Source organism: Micrasema longulum, unplaced genomic scaffold (genome assembly GCF_059751315.1).
Source record: "Micrasema longulum isolate JH-2025_06_02 unplaced genomic scaffold, ASM5975131v1 h1tg001345l, whole genome shotgun sequence".
Taxonomy (NCBI): Eukaryota; Metazoa; Arthropoda; class Insecta; order Trichoptera; family Brachycentridae; genus Micrasema; species Micrasema longulum.
Window position 1 is genome coordinate 581,020 of NW_028278531.1, and position 25,882 is coordinate 606,901.

Here is a 25,882-nt window from a genome sequence, read left to right on the forward strand (position 1 = left end):
CAAACAAAAAAAAAAAATGTATCCTTAACTCTATGAGGCCATGAGCCCTGTGTTGAGTTAGGAGACAACATAATGGAAAGTGGAAGCATGTACATTATTAAATAATAATAAAAATAAAAACTATGATATAAACATATTTTTCAATAAATATCTGGACAACACTCTAAATAGTATGTAAATCTATGCAATATCTCGCAGCAGTCTCCTGCAACGGTTTCTTCCCTTAGACAAAATCCAAACTTGTACACCTGTCCCTAAAATGGATTTCGTTTTGGAGAACTTAATCTGGAGTGCAAATCTGAGATAGGTATAATATAATATTAAGAAAGAGTCACTGATATTTGTTTGGTCATGTAATGGATGACGAAAGCATGTTTAAACAGATATATATGGCTAGAATGAATGGTAACGAAGGACGTGGACAACCAAGAAGACATGGCATGGTCAGATAAATCAAAATCTCATGTCTGGTCACGTCAAAAGCAGACACAACCGAAGGGTGAGTATGACAAGATGTATGCATGTAGAAGAAGCTAGGAATGTTTGTCAGGACAGACATGTGTTGCGGTCCATCCTCTCTTTTATTTATCGTTTATCTTTCAAGCATTATTATTATTTAAATTCCTTTTTTTTAAAAATCGATGATGCCTATAATGGAAAAATATGGCTTTTCATAGATCTCTTCGCCACTAAAACAGTGTGATGTGAAGATGGATTGGCATAGTTTAGCTCGAAGTCTTGTATATTTATCGTGTTTATGAATATATTGTATACAATTATTTCACTGCCTTTGTCTTTGCTACATAGTTTTATGTTCTATTTGTTCAGTTTCTTGCATATATGGTTGTAGGAACTTTCTTTAATTTAATTCCTCCAAACTGAAGTTTCTTTTATTTAAAAATTTCCCTCTGTACAGTAAACCCTGTAAAAGTGAGCGGTTCTACGTCAGCTTCAAAAATACATTTAAAGTCGACGAACTACTTTTTAAAAAATTAGAAAGCGGGCTACGAAAATATAATAAATCAGCAAAAGGTCTGCAATACAAAAAAGATTGACTGTGTATGAAGACACTGACGGTGGTTGAAAAATATCATGAATTTTTTATACCAATGCTCCAAAAAAATATTTTAATCTCAAATTTTTATGTTAATTGGTTCTCTCGCTTGGGTGGCAGAAGTGTGTACGTAGTCAAGATTTAAGGTGGTTATACACATTGGATTGGCATCTACATAACTAGGACTGCAAATATCATTTTGGCAATGTATCCTTTCAAATAATACGCAAATTGAATTTCTTGATATTGGCAAAAATCAGTATTGTTTGAAACTATATATTTTCAAAACTGTCATTGCTATGTATGTTATTAGTGAGATAACACTGCATCTCCACGTCATTTACAGGACAATGAAATGGGCGCTCTGTGTACAGATATGTTAGATATATTCCAGAAACACAATTATTAAACTTTTATAAAATTACATTCATTTATGAATATATTGATTTATTATTAAGTTTGTTTCAAGAGTTTTTACCGTACCGTTTTGGATATAATTTTACGAAAGAATAAATGTGTTTAAATAAAGATGCAACGTGTCGATGTTATTTTACTGTATGTCTCACGCACATTGCATGTTGTATGTTTATTATTATTTTTTATTTGTTTTTTTATGTTTTTTTTTCACCATTCCCCACGTTTTACCACCACCACACCCCATTGCGCAGACACAGAAGGCGGCAGAAGACGAAGCCGTTTTGCTGAAAGATTGGGATTTTGCTAAGTTTTTCCCCTCCAAGTTCACGGAAGAGAAGAACAAACGGAACAGCGAGCAAGGCCCGCGCAAGGACAGCAACAAGAACCAACTGCAGAGGCAATCGCAAATGGACATGGAGGCCCTCAAGAACAGATACAAAGACAACATTACTCAGTCCCGTGGCAAACCCGCCTCTAAAACTGACGCCAAAGAAAAACTATCTTCCGTTTTCAATCTGCATCGTCGCCAGGAATCGGACTCCCGCAGCTCTAATCCTTTCTTCAGAGGTTTCCGTCGCGAAAACTCCGACCTGTTCCCGCTCTCGAGCACTCGCCATTCTGCCATATACATCTCGAAGAACGACGCCGCGCTCGCTCAAGTCAATCCCCTCCGATCGAGTGGCATTTTCAACAACTACCGTCGACCGGCAAGGGGCGAACCCGTCTTGACCGACTTCATCAAAATGAACGACAGCCTGAAGTTGTCGCAACAGGGCGAAGCGAAGAAAAAAATCGCAGACGAGGATAACGCCTTGAAGAATATCGGCGTCTTGGAGAACAGCGAGACTTCTAACGCTGGTGATAGTTCTCCTACCGCCAGTATCGCAAGCAGTATCGCATTTGGGGGCGAGGCCATCGGTCTGCGTAATCCGACGGACTTCATTACCGAATATCTGAGGCGTCCTCGGCGGGAGAAGACGGAGTCGGACATCGTGTATCGCAACTCGGCGCTGATGCAGGTAACATTACCGCGAGACTGGTTTGACTGTAACGCCCCCCCTGTGTTCACACCTAACCCGAAATACAATAACACGCAACACCGGACACCAACCTAACCTCACTCATTCATTCTTTTTTTTGCTTTTTAATTTGCTTCAATTAACACATTACGCTTTCTCATACACCCAAGAAAAAAAAACTTTTTACATACAGATTATACTTCACTCTTTTGCTTTCTTTGATTTAATTTTTTCCCTCTTTCTGTATCATTTTTATTTCTTTGTTGCTTTTTTTTTAACAATGTGTCAGTATGCTTGTACTAAACTTTATGCTTTTTTGGGTTATGTTATTCTTTCTATTTAATTTTTTGTATTAAACACAACTTTTAGCCAAGGAGTTTTGCTGTAGAATTTCATTATCTTTTAACTCTTATTTTCTGCCACCGTAATTTTCTTTCAAAGCTTTTTGTTAACATTTTAAAAAGCTAATTAAAAATGGTAGTGGTTACAATTCATCTTATTCTCCCCCAGCTTAGTTTCATTATTTTTATCATATATAATTTTCACCCTCCCTAACAATTCCTTTATCTCTTCTCCTTCAAACTTCTGTCAGCGTTGTCTGTACACATTTTTAATGGAAAATGAAAATTCGTCAACCTGCCCCAAAACCAATGAAGGATTTCAAATTTGGATCACGGCTACGAAAAGATCTATGGAATTGAATTATTCCAAAATGTTGCCACTGCGAAAAAATACCGTTGCATGGAGATTGAAAATAAAGCATGACTTCAGCATGGCGACACCTTGGGAAAATGGTGGGAAATCTTGCTTGCTGTTTCCGTACTGCTGGCACAATACGGAAGTTAGAAACATGAAATCCGGAAGAATAATTCGAGGATTTTAGCCATCCAGAGCTTGTGAACTTTCTATCATGCCTTGTGTCTGTAATTTGCACTTCTCTCGAGTTTTCTTGTGCTTTGTGAATGAAGTGATATGTGTTCATGTTTTTCAATGTGTGTGTTAACCCACTAACATTTGTTTTCCACGTTTTTTCTCTCGTTTTAAACCAACAACATTTTGTAACCATTCATCGCAATTCTGTGCACTGACTTTTCTAGAGCTTAGCATATTGGTTTAAGAGGGATTTTGAAAACAATAATTTAGATTTGATTTTGTGTTTTCTGAACCCCTCTCATTATTGCATTTTGGTGAGTAATAGCAACATATGTATTTGTGGTGAGCTACCAGTGTGCACGTATTTTGTATTTGTCAGTTTGTTTTAGGAAATGCTTTTATAAATAAATAAATGTTTTAATGAATAATGGTTGAATCAACCGTTATTCGCTCCACCCCTGCCGTAAATTAAAATGGATGAAGAAAAGCTTTTGTATCTTATTTTTCAACGTAGTCGCTCTGGACTTGTATGCATTTCTGTAGCTTCCCGGTACAACATTTGAATGTAGTTATGCAGAAAGTATTAGATATTAAGGTCATTCTATGTTCTGCTAAAATCAGCCGGACCGCTTTCATGGAAACAACTGTAATAATCACCTTCTGAAAATAGTGTCGATCACAAAAATGACATTTCTCAATTAAATCTCAGAAAAATCTTACGGTTTCGATGCTGATAGGATGGTTAATGCCTCCAGAAATCTAGTTCTCTTAAATAAATTATAGTGGATAAATACAAAAGTAATTTAATTTTATAAATTTATTAATTTGAAAATACAGTAAAACCTCATTTTTATCCTCGATTTTACATTCTCCCGCTTTTTACGCCGAAATGTTTGGGTCCCCTTTTTTCCGTACATTCTCATTCAAATATTCCCCCACGTTTTTTATGTTTTCCATAACCCCAGTTTTACGCTGAAATTTTTTCGAAATTCATCAGATTTGTCATTGTCAAGACACCGAGCCGCGCGCCGTAAATAAAAAATGTGTAAATTGTTGTCTCAAACTAAATTCAAAGTAGGTTCAGTGTAATTGACCATTTTGGTTAAGTGATTCTATTTTTGACATTTTACTAAATTGTGACATGCGGTTGAGGCATGTTTAGGAAGAATAAAGTCTTTACATCAATAAATTAAGATGCAGAAAATTAAAAAATTTGGCAATAGAAATATTATTTGAAGTTATAAACATCATTTGGAAAGAAAATTGTTTAAACAGTTATCATAAAATTGTGAAACAGTTTTGCCACGATGTAAATAACAGTTGAAATTCTGTGGTCCCATACTATAAAAAGTGATACCATATAAACAAAATTTCCCAATATTTAGGGAAAAAATCATTGCACGCATTTTATGCAAATTCAAATTTTTATTTTCGTGTTTTTAAGGTTAAGTACCCACATAAAATTATTTAGACATGTTTAATTCAATAAAAGAAACATTTGCGTTCTCATGATTTACCCAAATATTTCGATTTTGGGGGCCATTTTAATTATTTATTTATTTATTTATTGATTTACACGCCCAATGGGCTTTTACATATTTTAGAAATTACATTTAAGTGCAGCAGTGAAACATAAGTATGTAAGTTTGGTAAAAATAAAAGATAACATAAGAAAAGCTAAAAGATACAATAATAGGTAAAAATCAGGAAATGTACCAACATAGGTATATGGTACATAGAAAAATATTTTTAAAATTTACATATGAAAACATACACGCATACATATACATACATATAAGTTTATACATTATTAAAGAGATACATGAGAAAAAGAAATAGTAAATAAAGAAAAATATTAAGAAATTTTACATAAATTAATTTATAACCTTTTGAATACTTAACCTATATTTATATAAAGACAGACAAAATATATCAACTTCACCATACTCGTTACCTAACCGGTGTAGTCTAGGTATTGGTGAATTGTAATAATAATTGTGACTGCCAGGAGATTCAAAAAATAACGTTAGCTGCCGAGTATTTCGAAGAGGTACTTTCAAGCTGATAACACTAGTTAATTCCGGGACGTCCAATACGCCATTCGCTATTTTATATAAATTTAATAAGTCATTTATAATTCTTCTTTTACATAGAGTTGACATATTTAGTGTACATAATAAATTATCATAATCAATATTTTCAGCGGGTATATTAAGTTTGTAATTGATGAATCTAAGGAATTTACGTTGTACTCTTTCTAACTTTAAAATATGAACATTGTAATAAGGTGACCAAATTGTTGAATTGAATTCTAAATTACTTCTAACCAAGGCAGTAAATAGCACTTTGAGGGTAGTGATGGAATTAAAATCCTTTACAGTTCGCTGCAAATATCCGAGACATTTCATTGCCTTATTAGTGATGGTATCAATGTGAGGAATAAATGTCAATTTTTCGTCAAAAACTATCCCCAAATCCTTTATTTGTGTAACTCTTCCCAGATTGATATTATTAATGTTGTAATCGAATATTATGGGTTTTTTACTTCTTGTAAATGATATTACACAACACTTGTCGACATTTAAATAAAGTTCATTTTTCTGGCACCAGTTGTACAGCCTTACCAAATTAGACTGAAGAACTCCACAATCGGTATCAGAGGTAACAGTTTTTGAAATTTTAAGATCGTCGGCAAAGAGAAGAATGTCTACTTTCTCAAATATCGACACAATGTCATTAACAAACAAAGAAAACAGTACTGGTCCCAGGTGGGAGCCTTGGGGTACCCCACTAGATGCCTCAAACTGATACGAGTTATAACCGAATACTTTTACTAAGATTTTCCTTGATGACAGGTAGCTTTTAAACCATTCCAAGATATTACCAGTAATTCCCAGTGAACTAAGTTTGTGTATTAAAATTGTATGAGAAACCTTGTCGAACGCTTTACTAAAGTCAGTATAAATTGTATCAGTCTGATGACGTCTCTCCATTGATGTGATCAACCGATTCTGATGCAACATAAGGTTTGTAAGAGTTGATCTACCAGTTATGAAACCATGTTGTAACGGAGTGATAACTTTACTAATTTCATTGGTGAACTTAGTTAGCAAAACAGATTCCAGTAACTTTGGAATGGCTGACTGAATACAAATGGGTCGGTAATTGGAGACGTCAGTTTTATCTCCTTTTTTATAAATGGGGGTTAAGTATGAGATCTTCCATTTCTTGGGAAAGTTTCCAGTTTTCAAGGACAAGTTAAAAATTTTTGTAAGTGGACCAGTTAAAGAGGGACAACATTGTATAAGAAGAAGTGTAGGGATATTGTCTGGCCCAGCGCTTTTTTTTGGATCTAAGGCACAAATCCCCTTTTTTACATCAGAATCAGTAAATACACAGTCGTTAAAATCAATTAAATCTGTATTATCAATACTGTGTAACCTAGAATTAGAAGTAGAACTATAAACACTGCTAAAGTAATCAGCAAATAAATTGGCAACTTCCTGTGGTGTGTCTGCCATTTTGCGTTTGTAATACACTGTGGACGGAATTCCAGATTCCCTACTGTTAAGAATCTTGGAAAATTTAAAAATATGTTGCGGCTTAGATGCAGCCTCGACTTCAAATTTACTTACACAGTCTTGATAACAGGTTTTAGAAAGCTGCTTAGACAAAATTCTCAATTTCGAAAATTCTTCATAATCTTTAATGTCTCGAGACCTTTTAAAATTACTATGAGCAATCTTTTTATGTAGTATAACTTCAATAAGTTTTTTACTAAACCATTTAGGAAAATGACTTGCTATGAATGTAGTTTTAGGCACAGATGACTCAATGGCAGTATCAAGGATATGATAAAATTGTGCAATTATATCGTCTACATTTAAATTTTGATTTAAAAAGTTCCAATCACTGCTAAGGATAAATGAGTTAATGGCAGGAAAATCTGCTTTAAAAAAATTTAATCTAACATCAGAGGTTTTGTACTTTGCTAAAATAAGGGTTCCAAAATTAATGCATAAAGGTGGATGGTATCTATCAATTGGTAAAATATTTTCATTTGCAAGTTGCACTGAAATGTTATCTGAATTAGAAAAAACAAGATCCAAGAGACGAGTAAGACAATTATAAACATAATTTGCTTGACGGAGATTTAAAAACATTGACATTTCAATTATCTCACTTGACCCATGGTCTATGCCATCACTAGATTTAGTGTTGATACCATCTGGATCCCACTGTATATTGGGTAAGTTGTAGTCACCCGTCAAAACTATAGCGGCCTCAGGATACCGCCTTCGTAGACATTCCACTTCCAAATAATGATCTTTGTAGGTTTGCGTATCAGACGAAGGGGGAATATACACACAGCCTATTATTATTTTTTCTCGTTTTGATGAAATCATTACAAAAATTTGTTCAAAATTTTGTTTTTTACATTTGAGCATTCGTGATGAGAACTTAGTCGATACTGCAATCAAAACTCCTCCTCCACGAGATCTGTTAGAAGCAAGTTTATCCCGATCATTTCTATATATTAGGTGGTTGCTAAAACCAAGTTCGGTATTGTCGATGTTGTTGTTCAACCATGTTTCTGTAAATGAGTAAATGTCGAAATCCGTAGTTGGTAATGCAGTTTTAAGTGTCTGTAGTTTTGTTCTCACCCCCCTTACATTTTGATAGTAGAGTTTGATGGATTGTCGTTTTTTGTAAACATTTTTACTATTTTAGGATTGTTATTTATGTACTTTATTGTGATATCAGTCTCGCCGCTTGCTTTCCTACTATCAAGTTCATTACGAAGTTCGATAAGCTGTTTCCTTTGTAATGAAGACTGATCCTGGTACATGCGAATATTATTTTTTAAAAGGTGCTTCCTACTCAGTAGTAGTCGTGACCATTTGACCTCCAAAAATTCAACTTTAATTGCTCGAGGCCTCTCTCCAGTATTTCTTCCAAGTCGGTATATTTTTATTTCTTGACTTTGAACAGAGGAATCAAGCTCAGACAGTATTTTCTTGACAGCAGAATCATCTTCCTTAATAGCTGTGGCTCGGGTCGTAGATTGACTCTCAGGTAAGTTACATAAAACAATATTTTTCTCCCTGTAACTTCTATCTTGGACTTCGGATACTAGATCACAGATATTAAAGACGTCGATATTAGTTGAAGAGGAATACTTCTTAATCGTAGCAACCTCAGTCTCTAATGCGCTCATCTTTACTGCCATTTGTCCTATTGTGCACAAAATTTCGTTGGTTTTTGGGACTACTTTCCCGAGTTGTTCTTTTGTAAATTTATTATTAGGATCCATTAGCAGTGTAGTCAATGCATTTATAGCACGCTTAGCATATTCAACGAAAGATTGAGCTTCCATATTTACTTTTAGTTTTTTTTTTTTTTTTTTAAAGTATAAAATACTTTTTCGTTTTTTTTTTAATTGAAAAATGGCACTGCTGTGTTCGCCTGAGTTTGTAGCGGACTTAGCTAGCAAGTACCTACTCAATGCGGCGCTGTCAAGTAGACCTCAGCCGGGACAATATGATTTATTCTAATGTAGGTAGACTCAACACAGATTTTTTTCGCATAAAATTTCAAATCCTTCGAGATTACAAGTAAACTAGTTGTAAAATATCTCACCAGGCAAAGATCGATTCCTTATAAATACGTATGTTTAAAAACAATCGTAAATATGCACCTTTAAGCTTTACTAACTGAATTTAAAGCGAGAGCAAAAATATTAGTACTTGCACTTGCACTATTTTTTTTTGTACCACATCAGGCCAGGAGGCCCAATTACAGTGGTGAATTACATCACAGAACACTCAGGCTTGAGAAAAATCACATTTTAATTTTTGTGTTCTCACCGGGAATCGAACCCGGAACCTTTCATGTGTGAGTCAAGCGTCTTGACCACTACACCACGGAGGCCGCCAAACGAGTTGAAATAATTGAATGTTCTAATTTTTACCACATGTAAGAAAACATTTTTTTATCCAATATCCCATAGCACTAAACTTCATTCAAATCCATCTTCGTAAATAGCGGCCACTGACACTTACACCCTGTCACCCGCCTGATTGCAAAATGATTTATAGATTCATCATTTTACCTTGATACGGCTGAAAATATTTTACTCGCCGAGATCTATCATATGGCATTTAAGATTATTTTTTAAATGGCTTCCTAGCTAATTGGCAACATGGTGTAACTATACAAAAGTTCTGTTTAAAATTCTACAGAACATTTTAATAGCGATTTTTATTTATTTATAAATTCACTTAAAAACAGTTTATTACACAAACATTATGTAAGACATAAGTCCCAACTCCATGGGACTAAAAGTCCCGTGTTGAGTTGGGATGAGCAATTAGTTGACTCAGACATATGAGTATACGAGTATCATCACAAATATTATATTAACACACTACAATAACAATAAAAAAAAACACAAATATATGGCACATCAATATGGCAAACAGTAAACTCAAACATTCGGAAAATCATCAAGGAGTGTCCCACTCAAATCCCTCCCAATAAGGAAAATCCAGTCCTTAACTACTTTCTTGGAAATAGTTTTTGTTCTTGAGAGCTTAATACGCTCTTCCAAAAAAGTCGTACAGGTTTTGGGTGTGACATAACTCGTGCTCTGGGAAAACCTCGGTACGAACATTCTGCCGAGACCTCTCATTGTTGTTTGACCAGAAGTGTGTAAGTGCTTCTTTTAGGTACAGTTGTCCCATATTCAGCACCATCATGTATTGGGACGACTGTTCTGATGGGTATGTTGGAGGGCACCGAAATATTATTCTCAATAATAATTTCTGTGAAATTATGAGACGCTTAAAGATGGATGACGCACAACCTTTATTATTTTCGTTTTAGCTTTTTCGAGATGCATTCTTTTTGCCGTTTGACGGGCGTTGTGCGCTGGAGCATGATTGGTGGTTTGTAGATGAGTGATTGGCGGGGGTCGTCAAATGTTCAATCAGGAAGCGATAGAAATTTTGGAGCATCGCTGGAAGAAATGCGTAGAAATGCAATTCCAGTAGGGCTACGTAAAAAATATCGTACAAACTCTTTTTGTCATCCATTTCGTAATAGGCAGGACGACCCTCATATAATTAAAATGACTTTGTTTTCTTGGCAAGTAATTTAAATGCAATATCAAAACAATAATATTTTGAGTTTGTCCAAAAAAGACTAGATTTCACCCCCTCGGGAGTCATTAATTACAACAGCTGCTATTAAATTAGCTATCCTCACCATTGAATAGCCATCCCCTCAATTCTCCTCTTTTTATTCATCTTTACTTATTTAGTTTTTTTTTCTTTTTATGGAATTATGATTCTATTTTACGTCAATTGCTACAATACTTTATGTAAGTCTTAACTTAATATTGTAAGAGCCCTGTGGGCGTTTATAAATAAATAAATTAATGATCAGTGATAAAGGACATTTCAGAGAAGGAATATAGAAGTCTAGGCATTTACAGGGCTTATGACCTGTCATTCTCTGTTTTTTAATTTTTTTAAAGGAATAACCCGCTAAGCCTCTATTTTGAGGCTTGTCAGCAGGTGGGATAGAGGGGATATGGAAGGAGGTAATGAAAAATACACCACAACACCCAAACCAATTGAGTAAAAAATCTTTCTTGGATTTTTTTTCTTGCAACTGGCGGGAATTCAACCCGCGACGCCAGTTTCACAATTGGCCGTCTAACCAACTGCGCCACGGCGCCTGTCGTTTAAGTGGCCACTTGTGTAACATTCACCATTTTGCCCATGTTTAAATATCCGTATTTCTTCAACTTTTCCATCTGTTGATTTTAGCGAAGGTAAAGAGCTGAAACCTTTATTGTTGCGAAGAGATTCATCTGATCGAATTATTTCACACACAAGGCAACGCCCATAAACAATTTTCTAATTTTTGAACTTCTTCTTGGACCAGTTGGTTTAATTACAATATTTTGAGTTTGTCCAAATGTTTGTAGACAAAATACTGGATTTTACCCCCTAGGTAGTCATTAAGATTGGCAAATTGGATGTCTAGGCATTCACAGAGCTTATGACCTGAAATGGTTAATGTTACAGTTAATTTAACAGAATGTTGCACAGTGTGTAAAGTAGCCACTCAAACCATCCAATGACAGGTCATAAGCCCTGTAAATGCCTAGACTTCTATATTCCCCTCTCAATTTTTTTTTCCCTCTGTTACAACAAATTTAGATCGAAATAACTCCCCAGGGAAGAAATCCAGCCTGTCTGCAAACATTTGGACATTCTCAAAACGTTGTGGAACCAACTAACTGGTAAAAGAAGAAGTATAAAGAGCTGCCTAGTAGGTGAATCGGTTCAGTCGGATGAATCTCACCCACATGATAAAGGTTTTAGCTCTTCACAAAAGTCAGCAGATGGAAGAGTTGAATGGTGAATGTTACACAGTGCGTAAATTGGGCACTTAAACCAGCCAATGACAGGTCATAAGCCCTGTAAAAGCCTAGACTTCCAAATCCCCTTCTCTAAAATGTTATTCATCCCTGTTGTAGTTTGTTAATCAACACAAATAGTTTAAAGTTCTTATGTTGAATCTTCATTGGCCGAAATTTGAAAGGCTTTAAAGGACATGTTGTGAATTAGAAATACATATATATATTATACTGTATCGTTACCTTTGACCTCATGACTTCATGTTTCCCCAGGGCGCGCGGTCTGGAGCCGAGGGTTCCCGCACCAGCTCCGTACTGCCGGACCTCCTCAGTCAGGCTGGGCGGCCCGCCACGCCCCCTCCCCGCCACGACAAGCCCCAGGGAGAAGAGGTTTGTGCCCCCCCCTTGATTCTCACCCGCTTTACCTTCGGCCGTTGCAAAATAAAAAACATTTTTGTGCCTTTATTGAAAAGGATTATCATTTTTATTATAATCATTATATAGTACGACTTTCCTAAGAGCAGTCACCTGGAAATTCTACTTAGGAATGTTCTAACCTCTCAAACTTCAATTTTAGTTCCATAAATTAGCTTTTTATGAGCAAAGTAACCCATAATTATGAACGCATTACGTCTATGGCGTACTAAAAATTTGAATAGTATATATTTCAATTTTGAAATTAAATTATTTAGATATTAAAAAAAAATCAAACAAGTGTCAAAATCAAAAAGTTCGCATTTCTATCAACCATGAACAATATAACTAATTCTTTTACATTCATCTTCATTATTTACCTTTCCACACCCTGTGGTGTATAGGGCACTGCATTTGTAAATCAAGTGCTGTTTATTTTGATCATCTGTTACGTGTGATCAGTCTAAGGCTTCTGGTGCCTGTCTAGGAACAATGAAATATTGCAGTTTAAATAACTTTTAAAATCAATGTTTCACGTCCACCCTGCCAGGAAATGAACCCAGGGCCTCAAAAATCGTAGGCGAACGCGCCAACCACTTATTTGTATAATGACCAGAGACTGTTTTTAGAAATATCGTAGTGTTATTGATGTATACTATGTGTTTAATTTTTTTTTGTGAACATTAATGTGCTTAATGTTTTTTGTTTTGAAAAGGCCATTTGAAATATTGTAATGAAATTATAAACAAAAATAATAACGTATCGAATTACATGTTAAAACTTATCACTAATTTAATTGTGACTTGTGAATAATTATATATCTGTGTTCTCAAAAAGAAAGCCAAAATAATTCATATTAATGAAACAATTTTACTTCGAATCGGATCTGGTTTTGGTTCTGTGGTAGTATCACTGACTCACCGCACAGACCGATCAGAACCGTACCATACTTGGTTCCTATTTTCCAGCACAGTTATTATGACTAGCTGAAAATGGCTTCAACATGAAAATATTTATTAAAATCATAAGAATGTGTATTTCATTTTAATTTGACGGGCCGTAGTCCTGTGGCTAGGAAGGTTCAAACCCCGCCCTGCCATAACTTGTTTCCCATTTTCTAACACTGTTATTTACAACTAAAAGAAAATGATCGCAAAATTGAAATATTTGGGTAAATCAAAACGCAAGTATTTCTTTAAAGAAATCAATTAACATTTAAAATATTGTGTCATTTGTTATCAAAATTGGTCAAATAATAAGTATCGTTTTTTTTTTATTCAACCAATTTTGATATAACATGATTCATTTCTTCTATTGACTAGCTTTTTTCCTTTGTGGAATCAGATATTTTCATTATGGGTACTTAAGTTAGTGATTTTTGAACCAAATATAGACTAATTTTACTACTGTAAGTATTTTTATAACTTATGTTTTTAAAATATTTGAAATTAATAAATGTATTGCACATATTCTGATGATATATGACCCCCTTAATAATAACTTTGATGAGCTTTTTTACATTTAATTAATTTAGGAAGTTTATTGATGTAAAAAAATTTATAACCTCTAAGAGTGAGTTTTTGAGAGAAAAAGAAGTTGCTTTAGTTTTGTTGAAAATTAAAGAAATCTACATTTTTGTTCAAAATATTTACGCTAATCATCCATAGATGGCATTTTCATGCTCTTATGAAAAAATTAAATGGAAGATTTTTGATAAGCGACGCCTTACAAAATACGTCCATACTCAAAGGAGATGTATACATTATTTGAGCCGTACGGCCGTACGACCACAATAACTTTTAGATTGAAAATTCAATTTCGGATAACAGTAAACTTTTTCACTGTTTCAAATATATATAATAAATGCGGCTGAGTGGGTTTGATTTTTCTGCTAATTGCAAAGACAGATAGAATAGAACACAGTATTTTTATTTATGTATTATATATTATAGATAATATAATCTGAGCTACAATCTTCCGTATCTGTATCATTTTCAGAATCAATTTGACCAATTTTGCAATGTCTATATTGTCAGAATACTGCAATACAATCCAGTATCCTCATGTTATTTGTTATGTATTGGTAAATAAATACATGGATAGATCGCTATTTACATATTATATTAGGGTAAACAAATATATATTTAGTTATAATTTAGTATATTCCACATGTGGTTTTACCTTAAATAATCAATAATTATTAATATATTTACGATTGCCGAAATGGAGATGTGAAATACGCAAGCGTGCTTTTTATTTTGGGAATATTTAGCCAATCGTTGACGGACATGCTAACTATGTATGTACGTATATTATATCTAGAAATCGACTTTTTAAATCATATTTTTTCATGTTTTTTTGTTGTTTTTAAGAAGAGCCAAGTCATACACTGTTTTTACTTTTCTCCCAGTAAGACAATTATTGCTGTATTTATTTTAGTATTTTCAAATCATTAAATACTGAGCGTATTTACTTTTTCCTCATTTTTTATTATTATTGTTATTGTAATGTTAAGTTTCATGCATTGTTTTTTTTATTTTTAAAAGATTGAAGAAATATGAATGTTCAAACAAAGGCAAAATGGTGAACGTTACACATTGTGTAAAGTGGCCACTCAAACCAGCCAATGACAAGTCATAATAATAATAATAATTATGGATAACTTATATAGCGCCATTTTCGTAATAAAATACCTCAAGGGCGCCTGGTAATAAGCCTGGTAAATGCCTAGACTTCTGTATTCCCTTCTCTAAAATGTTCTCCGTCCCTGTTGTAATTTTAATGCATTGCTTTTTGAAAAAGAACCGGAAATATGGACGACTGTTTTTGACTCGATGGCTGCTCTCAGATAAAAATCCTGAATAAGGAAATCGAGCGAAGATAAGTCCGCCCCGTTGTGAAGTGGTTCGCTTACCATACTTGAGGTCCTGGGTTTGATTCCTGGCAAGGGGGACATTGTTTAAACTGCAATATTTCATTGGACTGGCGCCTGTAGTGTAAGGATGATCACCTTACCTTCATGTAACGGATGATCGAAATACGCTGTATTTGATCTACAAATGCAGTGCCCTATGGACCACTGGATATGGATAGGGGAATGGCGAGATATGTTTAAAGCTCTCCCGTTTTCTTTGATGCAAGATTTTCTTTTTGCAAAATATTTTGAAGGTGATTTGAATGATAAAGTTTCTTGTATAAGGATCCACTAATATACCCTCAGTTTTGATATTTTTTATTTTAGTATGATCATTGGCTTTAATGATTACCAAAAATAAAAAGTTTTTTCTTTTATAGTTTAATTATTATGTATATTTATTTTTAATCGCTTAAAAACCACCTAAAGTCGATTATCGGCTTTGTTATTTCATATAAAAAAAATGTTTATCTCTAATCTCAAAGTGAATCCGCCGAATCAACAGCAGAATCATTATTTGCGTTCACTGTTGTGATAACTCAATATGTGCATGTTAAAGTATATGGGTTTAATTTACGTACATAATATGAATATAATGATTTGCGTATTAAGATATTATATTAAGAATTTGCTTTACGACACATGCACCATTTGTTATAAATAAAATCTAAAAAGAAGCACGGAAATTTTACGCCACTGTATACCCTCCCGACTTTGCTTTTACGCACAATTATCGGGGATACGCAATATTGTAAATGTAAGTGCACCTTTTATTCTGTATAAACAAAAAAACTTGACTCCATTAAACATTATATCTTACCGCAAAAACAAGTTGAAAAGTTCTTACAAAGAAAACAAAATTTTCACAATGTCAATTTCAATATGTCATGGCTGAGACCAGTATTCTGGGAACTTGAGAGTAGCTGTTTACAGAACAATAATATATTTTTTGATGCATAAATAATTTTAAATAACATAAAAATAAAATAATATGAGAAAAGAAATAAATAAAAGAGCTAGTATCAAATTGTTTACAAACCAACTGAAATAGATGGTTATTTTTTTACACTTGATTTGCGCCATGTAATCTATGGTAAACAGGGACTTGCTGAATTTTCAATGGACTTTTCTAATAAGGGATCTTTTTATACTAGCTAAAATTATATGGCTAATAGCATAGCGTTTTTTTACAAATTGTTTTTGTTAATTATATTTACAAATTCAATTATATGTACCCCACAATTACAAAATTGTAATAAACACAAAGTGCACATGAAATATAACTAGAATGCTAGACTGCTCTTACGTAAAAATCTTGGAAAAGGAAATCCAATTGGGAAAATACTGCCCCGTAACACATTGATGGCGCGTTCGCTTATCACGCTTGGGGTCCCGGGTTCTATTCCTGCAAAAGATACCATGAAATATTTTGTTTTACACTGAAGCGTAAGACAGATTACCTTACCTTCGTGTAACAGATAATTGAAACACGCTGCATTTGCATTAACAATGCAGTGCCCTTGGCATCGTTGACAGAGCAGACAAGAATTTGATGAACTAGTTTAACATTTTTGAGCTTTAAATGTGTCACATTAGATAAAATTATAGAATAATTCAAGTTTGTTAGAGAATGTTTTTGGTGGAAGTTCTTTGTAATTTATTATAGACGAGTGATACTTATATCCACAAATGTGGAATAAACAGTGACCGGTTTCGTAGTTTTAGAATATATCGCGAAAGCTATGAAACTGGTCACTGGTTATTTCAAATTTGTGGGTTTAAGTACTGCTCTTCTTTTATTTCTATAATAAATATAGAATAATGGAGTGCACTTACAGTAAAATCCGCTTTGCTTTAATTTCACATCTCCATTGGTCGAAAATTTGGTAACGGGTTGTGTTCCACATTTGTGTTTCTCCTTACACATCTGTCCGTGTGTTATGTTCCCCTCCCGAGCGGGCTCTGCTGCGAGGACCTCGGCTACCGCCGCCCCTGCCCACGTAAGTACCACTCTCCACGTACCACCGTCACATCACGCCGCCTGGTGGAGGCGCCTCGGGTCATTGGATGCAAATTAACACCGATATTTTGACCACTCGACAGTTGGATTCTGGCAAAAAAGACTCCCAATTTTGCATGAAAATAAAATGTATTCCGAGGAAACTGCCCGAATAAGACTCGGGCTCGTTGGTATAGAAAAAACTGTCAAGTGGTTAAAGAAGCGTAATGATACTGCATTGTGATTGAACTCTGATATGCTTACTATTTTTTTAATCTTTAAACACCACAGTTTCAATAACTAAACATCACCATTTCAGAATCAAAACATCGCAGTTTTAATTTCTAAACACCACAATTTAAAATCCTAACCATCACAGTTATCTCTAAGCAACATTCCAATTACTAAACATTACAGTTTCAATTTCTAAATATTACAGTTTTATTTTGTTAACATCATAGTTTTAATTTCTAAAAATCAAAGTAATTTCTAAAAATCAAAGTTATCTCTAAACACCAAAATTTCACTCACTAAACATTAAAGTTAAAATTTCTAAACAATCACAGTTTCCACCTCGAAATACTCCTGTCCTCTCAATTTCTAAACTGGCTTTAACATCTAAACATCAGAGTTTCAATATTTTAACATCACCATTTCAGAATCAAAACATCGCAGTTTTTATTTCTAATCATCGCAATCAAAAATTCTAAACACCACAGTTACCTTTAAATTCAATTACTAAAAATGACTGTTTCAATTTCTAAATATCACAGTTTTACTTTCTAAACATCATAGTTTTAATCTCTAAACACCAAAGTTATCTCTTAACAACAACATTTCACTCACTAAACATCACAGTTTCAATCTCTAAACATGCTGCTTTTATTTATAAACATTGGTTTTAATTTGCTTCCATAAGTCCCATGCTATCCATGTCAAACTGTCTTTCACCTTTCACACAATAATTAGCCCTGACTGTTGTCTGTGTAAGCTTTATGTTAAGGTGTTCGTATTTGTACATATACTGTTAGTCACCAGTGACAATTTTGCGGAGACACGTGTAATATGATCATACGTACTATTATTGTATATACTGCCTTCATCAACAGACGCTTTATGCCGTCACGCCACTCCGGCCGATTGTACGTCCGCGATAATTGGATCTAAGAACATTTTGTGTGTATTATTATCTAGAACAGGGTTCTCCAAACTACGGCCAGATCACAATTGAGGAACAAAAATTAAAAAAAGTGAATGGATAAAAAAAAAAGGTTTATATTAAATCTATGAGATACAAATAGTGCTGTTAAAAACAAGTTTTTCTTTATTTTTCAAACTCTGTATTTATGTGACAAATCACTTTTGAATATTTACTCCTCAATTACTGACATACATTTTGTAATTGGACATTTTAACTGTAATGAGTTATAATTATGAGATTTATCTTAAAAACTTTCCTTTCCTAAAAAAAATTCATAAAAAAGAGAACTATGTACACTTCAAAACACATGTCTACAGCATATCTATTAGAAAACCGGACTTCTATTACGCGTAGTTGATATTCTTAACATGGAAGTCAAAGTTAGCCCATTATGGCCGGCAGTCTCTTTCTTAAGTGCGGTGTCCTTTCCTGCTGGCCACCGTATGTTGGTACGATGAGCTAGAGTCACGGTCCTCGTAATTTAGTGGAGTTCGTGTGGCCCGTGGGCTAAAAAGTTTGCAGACCCCGATCTAGAATATGAATTGTCGATGCAATATTCTTTTGCAGATATTGTAATTAAATAAATTACCTGCAACAAAATGAACAAAAATTCAAAATCTTAATATTACCATTAAGAATGCCTAATGTAGATCATTGCACACTATCTGTTACTTCATTAGTCCATACTCTTTTTATTTTGTGTCAAAATTTGTCAATTAAAACTTATTCGTAGGTGTGCAAGTTTTAATGGTCACTGTTATCGATATGTATCTTTTTCGGGTGATCCCGTGTAAGTTGGATTCGTTCCGAAGTTTCGGCTACCATTGCGGGAGCCATCTTCAGGGCAAACCGTAAACTGAAACGTTGGAACGACCCCGATTTACATGGATCACCCAAAAAAAGATACGCATTGAAAACTTATTCAGTTTGTAAAATGAAGATTATGCTGAAAACAATATTAACTTGGTAAATTGGTACAACTGCATTATATAATTGAACGTAGTTATGCAGAAAGCAGCCAGTCCACAATTTTGAAAAATGAGATATTGATGTTATCGGGTGCAGTAAGGTCAATTCTATGTTCTGCTAAATACAGCCGACCGCTTTCACATAAAAAATGTATTTAATCACCTTTTAAAAATAGTGTCGATTACAAAAATGGAATTTTTCTATTTGCTGAAAACACCCACAGCACTAGAAAAATCTTGCGGTTCTTTAAAAATCATTAAAACTGGTCAAGTACACAATTAGATTCTTGTTTGTCATATAAAAAAAACTAATGTTTTCATTGTTTATTATTTGTTAAAGTCGAAAACATTCTAACTGTGGTGAAAATTTGTATATTCACTCTTTTCACAAAAGTGCTATTATCTCAGTTTCACTTTTCTATGGCTGGCTGCTTTCTGCATAACTTCAATTCATCTTCTTTCCGTGCTCATTCTTATATCATGATCGACCTTCCATGAAACTTGTCATTCGCTTAACTCTTTCGGACCTTAATTAATTCCTGTCGATATAATAAATATTTTGAATCCTGTATGTTTTAAAGGAATTATCAGATAAAACTTTGTATTTTCAAATACGTTTTTATTACTTTGAAAAACATTATTTTTTGCACCACAACAGTGATTAATTACAGCACAGAACACCCAGATTTGGGTAAAATCACATATACTTTTTATTAACCCCCTCCTTGCGTTAGTCATTACACCCCAAAAGCCACCAAATTATTTAATTTTCTAAATCATTTGTATTTTAGAATTTATTTAAAATTATTTTCAATGAACAATTAATCTTAATGTTATCATGTAATATATGTTTATTTGATCAAATTACTTGATCCATTAGTTAAATATATTTTAAACTTGCCCTTAGTATCAGAAGTTCAGTGATTAAAAAAAAAAAAACATTATTTGTTAATGAAATATTAAACTAAGCCCAAAATTTAAAAATAAATAAATTCGTGTATCTATATGCGCTATGAATTTTCAAAGTTTTGTTTTTTTTAAATTTGAATTGCGTGTGAGGTCTCAAGCTCTCTTTCCCATCTTCTCGATGAGTTCTACGGATTGGTCAGTTGACCTATCGTAAACCGGAAATCTTTCACAACTCCCTTATCGTTGGTTGATTCGGAAGAACTAGTGACGTCATGCAAAGTAGTTCGTTTTTATAATTTTTTTCATTCCTTTTCAAGAAACTTCAATGTACAATTTAATACTCTAATTTTTACCGCGTGTAAGAAAACATTTTTTATATCCAATTTCTTATAGGGCTAAACTTCCTCATTTACTCCAAAACAAACAAGCCAGCTGTTGAAATAAAAGCAAAATTTTCTGTGTAATGTCGACTACCAATTTAATCAAGAAAAAAATAGAGATGTACTTAGGGATATCATTGATTGAATCAATTCTCTACAATTTCTTTTAATCTGGTACGGGGAGTAAATAAATCTTTAAATTCATGTATATTTTTCATCAACAGTCTGAAAGGGTTAAGATGTATACAAAAATAACAATGCTTTCAATTTAACAATGGTATGTGGTAATGGATTTATAAATAAACTCTTATTATCTGCAAATCTACACTGAAAAATGTTTTGATCTAGGATTCAAATAGTTAGATTTACTTTGGCTTTCTATGCAATAATGAATCAAATGATATTCATTAATATTTTTCAAATAATATCTATGATGTGACCATTAAATGTTTTTTTTATAGTAATTATTGTAACTGCTAAACAATACCACAAAATTACAATGTTGAATACTATAGTTGCTAAAAAAAGGGTCCATATAATTTGAAATAATACAGTGGAATCTGGATATTAGAATCACGGATAATGTTGTCAATCGGTTGTTGTTATCATAATCGGTCGGTCCCAAACCATCTATATAAAAATAAGCTGCATATTGAGATAAAATTTACCTATTGTTATCTATTTAAATAATTATAAAAGAAAGATCTGTAGATTCTAAGGAATTTCCGCAAAATGATCCTATTGTTCAAAACTTTCAAAGTTTAAAAAAATATCATCAAAAAGATAAGTTTTTTTTTGTGTGAAAATACTGGACTCTCTATTTAATTTTTTTTTTTTTTTTTCATAGTTTTTATTTATTCAAATGTACAATACAGCACTACTGCCAATTACAATATACATAAAACACGTTTTAAAAAAAGCACAATCGATTATTAAGGTCTAACATATAGTCCATAAAAAGAATAGTAAACAAAGACGAATACACATTATGATACCATAGTTAGGGAGGAAGAGTCTAAAACTGGTAGTCCCAGCATGGAAGAGATCCACCTCTCTCGGTAGGCTGTTCAACAGACCAATTATCTTCCCCACAGGCATCATCACCGGTAAATTTATCCTGCATTCCGTAAGAACAAATAGTCTCTTAAATAGTTGCTCGGGACATATAATTTTATGCGCTCCGAAATGCTGAGATTGTAAATTAACCTGTTTTAAGGCCATCATAAGGCCACTCTCTTCTGTTTCCTAGTTCGCCCGCACCTAGAGTATTGCCCTGTTATCTGGTCTCCATATTATGATGTTCACATCAAAATTATTGAATCAATTCAACATCGATTTTCAAGAGAGATAGGCTGGAGGTTTGGCTTATCCGGAGACCAATATACGTATGAGTTAGAAACTAGCTTCAATATATCTTCTTTTCGAGACTGTCGAAATAAATCCGACCTTCTTGTCCTATTTAAAATTCTCAACTCACTCTTTGATGCGCCTGAACTCTGAGCTTAATAAAATTAAATATCCCAACTAGAAACCTCAGACATAACTTATTCTTTCATACCGATAAACCATAGAACTAACTATGGTTTTCATTCCCCTATGCTCAGAATTCTTAGGTCTGCCAACAAACATACCAGTCTTGATTTATTTGATAACAAGTTGTCTTCTTTTCTTTCAAACGATCACTGAAACAAATTCAATTATAAACACCTCTTCCGCAAAACACAAAGTCTACTATATACCATTGTGTCTTTCTACTTTCCTTTATAATAATTTTCTATGTATAAATATGTCCTTAAAAATGCCCATTGGGCGTCTATATATAGATATAAATAAAAAAAATATAAAAATAAGCCAGGAAAGTTTTTTTTGCGAAGTTTGTTGTAAATTTTGAAATAACTCCGTCCAAAAATTAAATGAAAAACGATTAATTGCTTAATGTTATCAAACAGTTATTCTTATAAAAAGTTACTGGTCCCAAAGTGATCAGAATAAGTGGATTCCACTGTTATACACGAGAAAAAAATATAATAAGATGAATTTTTTATAAAATCGGAGATTAATTATAATATTTTAATTTATAAAACTGTTATCGAAGCAAATAATTTTTTAATCTGCACCAATTTTGCTATACACGAGAAAAAAATATAATAAGATAATTTTTTTAATTATAAAATCGGAGATTAATTATAATATTTTAATTTATAAAACTGTTATCGAAGCAAATAATTATTTAATCTGCACCAATTTGTTTTTCACCGCCATTGCGAAAAATCACAACACTAGGATGTTTTTAACAGCACTTGTGTATTGCATTGCACTTGCGTTATCATTCATTTATTGCTTAGTCATTTAGGCATCATTGCACTCAATCACGATTCCAGTAGAATCATTCATCACAGTTTGATCATCAAATATCATTTTTCAAATTAGTATGAAATTTAAACACGGGATGAACTTATCAGTTGTATATTTTTTAATATGACAACAGATTATCAGTAATACTTTCCTAAACATGTACTTACTATTATTTCAGTTTCACTTTTGTATGGCTGGCTGCTATCTGCATAACTGCGTTCAATTCTATGTTCTGCTAAAAATTGCCAGGCCGTTTTTATACAAAAAACTGTAATAATAGCCTTCTGAAAATAGTGTCGATCACAAAAATGACTTTTTTCAATTTGCAGAAAACACCCACAGCGCTAGGAAAATTTTACCGTAGAGATGCTGATAGGAAGGTCAATGCCTCTAGAAATCTAGTTCTCTTAAATAAATTAAAGTGGATAAATACACGAGTATTTCAATTTTATAAATTCGTTCATTTAAAAATGCCTTTAATTAAAACATAGTTTTAATACAGAACGTCACCTCATACATTCAAAAGTTTGAATGAGATATCATTCAATATTAGATCTGACTTTTTTCTGGAAAATTGATATTTTAGGTTGTGTGGTCAGCCGCCAGACTTTAAAAAAATTACCAAGATTTCTTTAACACATAGTTTAATTATTTAAGTTAATATAACAAATGAATTCAATGATTCTTTACAATTAAGCACCCTTATATAAATATGAAAGAATGTGTTCAATACATAACGACACAACATACATCAGAGTTTTATTAGGGCTGGCTGTTTTCTGGAAAATGCGGATCTTAGGTTGCGTGGTCAGCCAGACTGGTCAATCAAATCATTAAAACTTGTCAAATACAAAACTATTTTTGTATTCATTATTTTTTATTTGTCAAAGTAAAAAACATGTCAATTGTTGTGTAGATTGAATTATTTACTCGTTTTACAAAAGTGCTATTATCACTGTGAATGGAGTTCTACTAAAACGAGTAGAGGAATTTATGTATCTGGGAAGTATGTTTACTAGGGATGGAATGACTGAGAAATATATTGAAAGGAGGGTGAGTGCCGGTCACTTCTTCACGAACGGTGCACTTAAATCAACCTTGGCAAATAAACGTTTGTCACAAGAGGCAAAATTAGCAGTTCACAACGGAGTTCTGGTCCCGACCCGATTTATGTTGTTGTTGTTGCTATTATCTCAGTTCCACTTTTCTATTGCTGGCTGCTTTCTGCATAACTACGTTCATTTATAATAATTTCGTCATTGATTCTCACGTCGATAAAAATCACAGTCTTTTTTTACATTTGTATTGTCCACTGTTTTACCATTCATTGAACACTTTTTCATATTAACCAAAACTGAAGATTAGCAGATATAAATTTGTAATTAAAATGCAATTCCACCAAGAAATGTCAGTAGATGAACTCAGTGAGGAGAAATTGCGTTAATTTGAATTAAATAACAATTTTTTGTACTCTTATTCACAAATATATTTACGCAATAAACATTCATGCATGCCAAATGTAATAAAAACACATGTAAGTCGTATTGTGTATGCATTTCTTAACCCATTCAATCCCACGGGATCGATCATTGTCAAAAATCCCAAGTAGTTTCTCTGATGGATATATTTTTTCTTCTTACTTTGAGGATTGTGTCAGTGGATATCAAAATTGGTAAAATCAGTTTTCAGTAAAAAATGTTTTTTTTTTACAGAAAAATTATGAAAACGTTAGTCAGAAAAACTATGTAAATAGGTCGTTTATATCTCAAATGGAAAGATACAACGTTTTACAATAGTAATTCCAGTTTAAAATGTAATTTATATTGAAATCGGCAACATCCGATGTGGCCCTTCACAGTAGTGTATTTTTTCAATAGAGCCGCTAGTTTTCATTTGACAGTGAGGGTGTGATGTGGCTTGTTGCTTTTGTTTTTATATAATTTTAAATTAAATTTTATTTTCATAGGTAAGTGATGACACAACCCTTATATAGACAATAAATGACAGATTATTTACATTGACAGACATTTATTAATTTCTTTAAGACTAGTTAAATCCACTTCGTTATATCAAACTCCGTAAAATCCATAATAAATCTTCATTTTATGTGAATTCTGTTTGATTTATTATCGTTTTATATATATAAAATACATTTAATTCGTTCTTATGATCTAGATCTTGTCCTTCTAATAAATAAATCAAATTGCAACAATCTGTTACAGAATAATGCTGTTTATGAAGAAGCATTACGATTTAACCGTTTTTATGTTAACTGACACAATTAATAATTTCACGGTTACGTTTAGTAAAATTTTGTCTTGATTTCACAAAAAAATTAACTGTTTAAGACAAAGGCTTCAAACCACAATTTCAGTCAATGTTGTTTTTATTAGTTTTAATGTGTTTTTATTTAACCAATTACGTGGGTCTTATACACATTGTGGCCAAAGGATTGTTTTTATATTTAAACTATTACATTATTTATAAAAGCAGAATAAAAATTATGATACACTACAAATTAAAAGGGTATAAAAATATTTAAAAATAACAAAATAAATAAAATACAAGGTATGGAAATAAATTTGAAATGATGTATACATTATACAATCTTGAAAAGAAAAATTAAAAAATATTTAATGTTTAAAAATTACATGTATGTATATATACAAACTGAACTAGTACGAGAGTGCAAATGTTAAAAATTACAAGAATAACAAAAGTCTTTTTTTAATTAACAAAATATGTGCACCTAATACAGATTAAAAAAATATCAAAAGCGTATTAAAATTACATATACATAATACAAGCTAACAAAGTATAAAAAAACACAAAAAATACTTCAATAAAAATTACATATACAAGCAAAAACGGTAAAATACTTAAAGTTATATGTTCAAGATGCACATTCTCTGTTTAAATACTGCTTGCAAGAATATGACATAGAAGAAGTA

The 25,882-nt window shown here is 32.8% G+C and overlaps 1 protein-coding gene across 13 annotated transcripts in view; it reads left to right on the forward strand.

The window, feature by feature from the left end:
• msn (serine/threonine-protein kinase msn) overlaps nt 1-25,882 on the forward strand; it is a 90,357-nt gene that overhangs the window by 38,776 nt on the left and 25,699 nt on the right. For 7 of the 13 annotated variants that reach the window (XM_088235229.1, XM_088235227.1, XM_088235228.1 and 4 more), the window contains exons 15-16: nt 1,723-2,490; nt 12,065-12,181. In XM_088235229.1, the coding sequence (XP_088091355.1) occupies nt 1,723-2,490; nt 12,065-12,181 (885 nt within the window). The remainder of the gene's footprint in view (nt 1-1,722; nt 2,491-12,064; nt 12,182-25,882) is intronic. The other 6 variants (XM_088235234.1, XM_088235235.1, XM_088235236.1 and 3 more) reach the window with 1 other exon arrangement.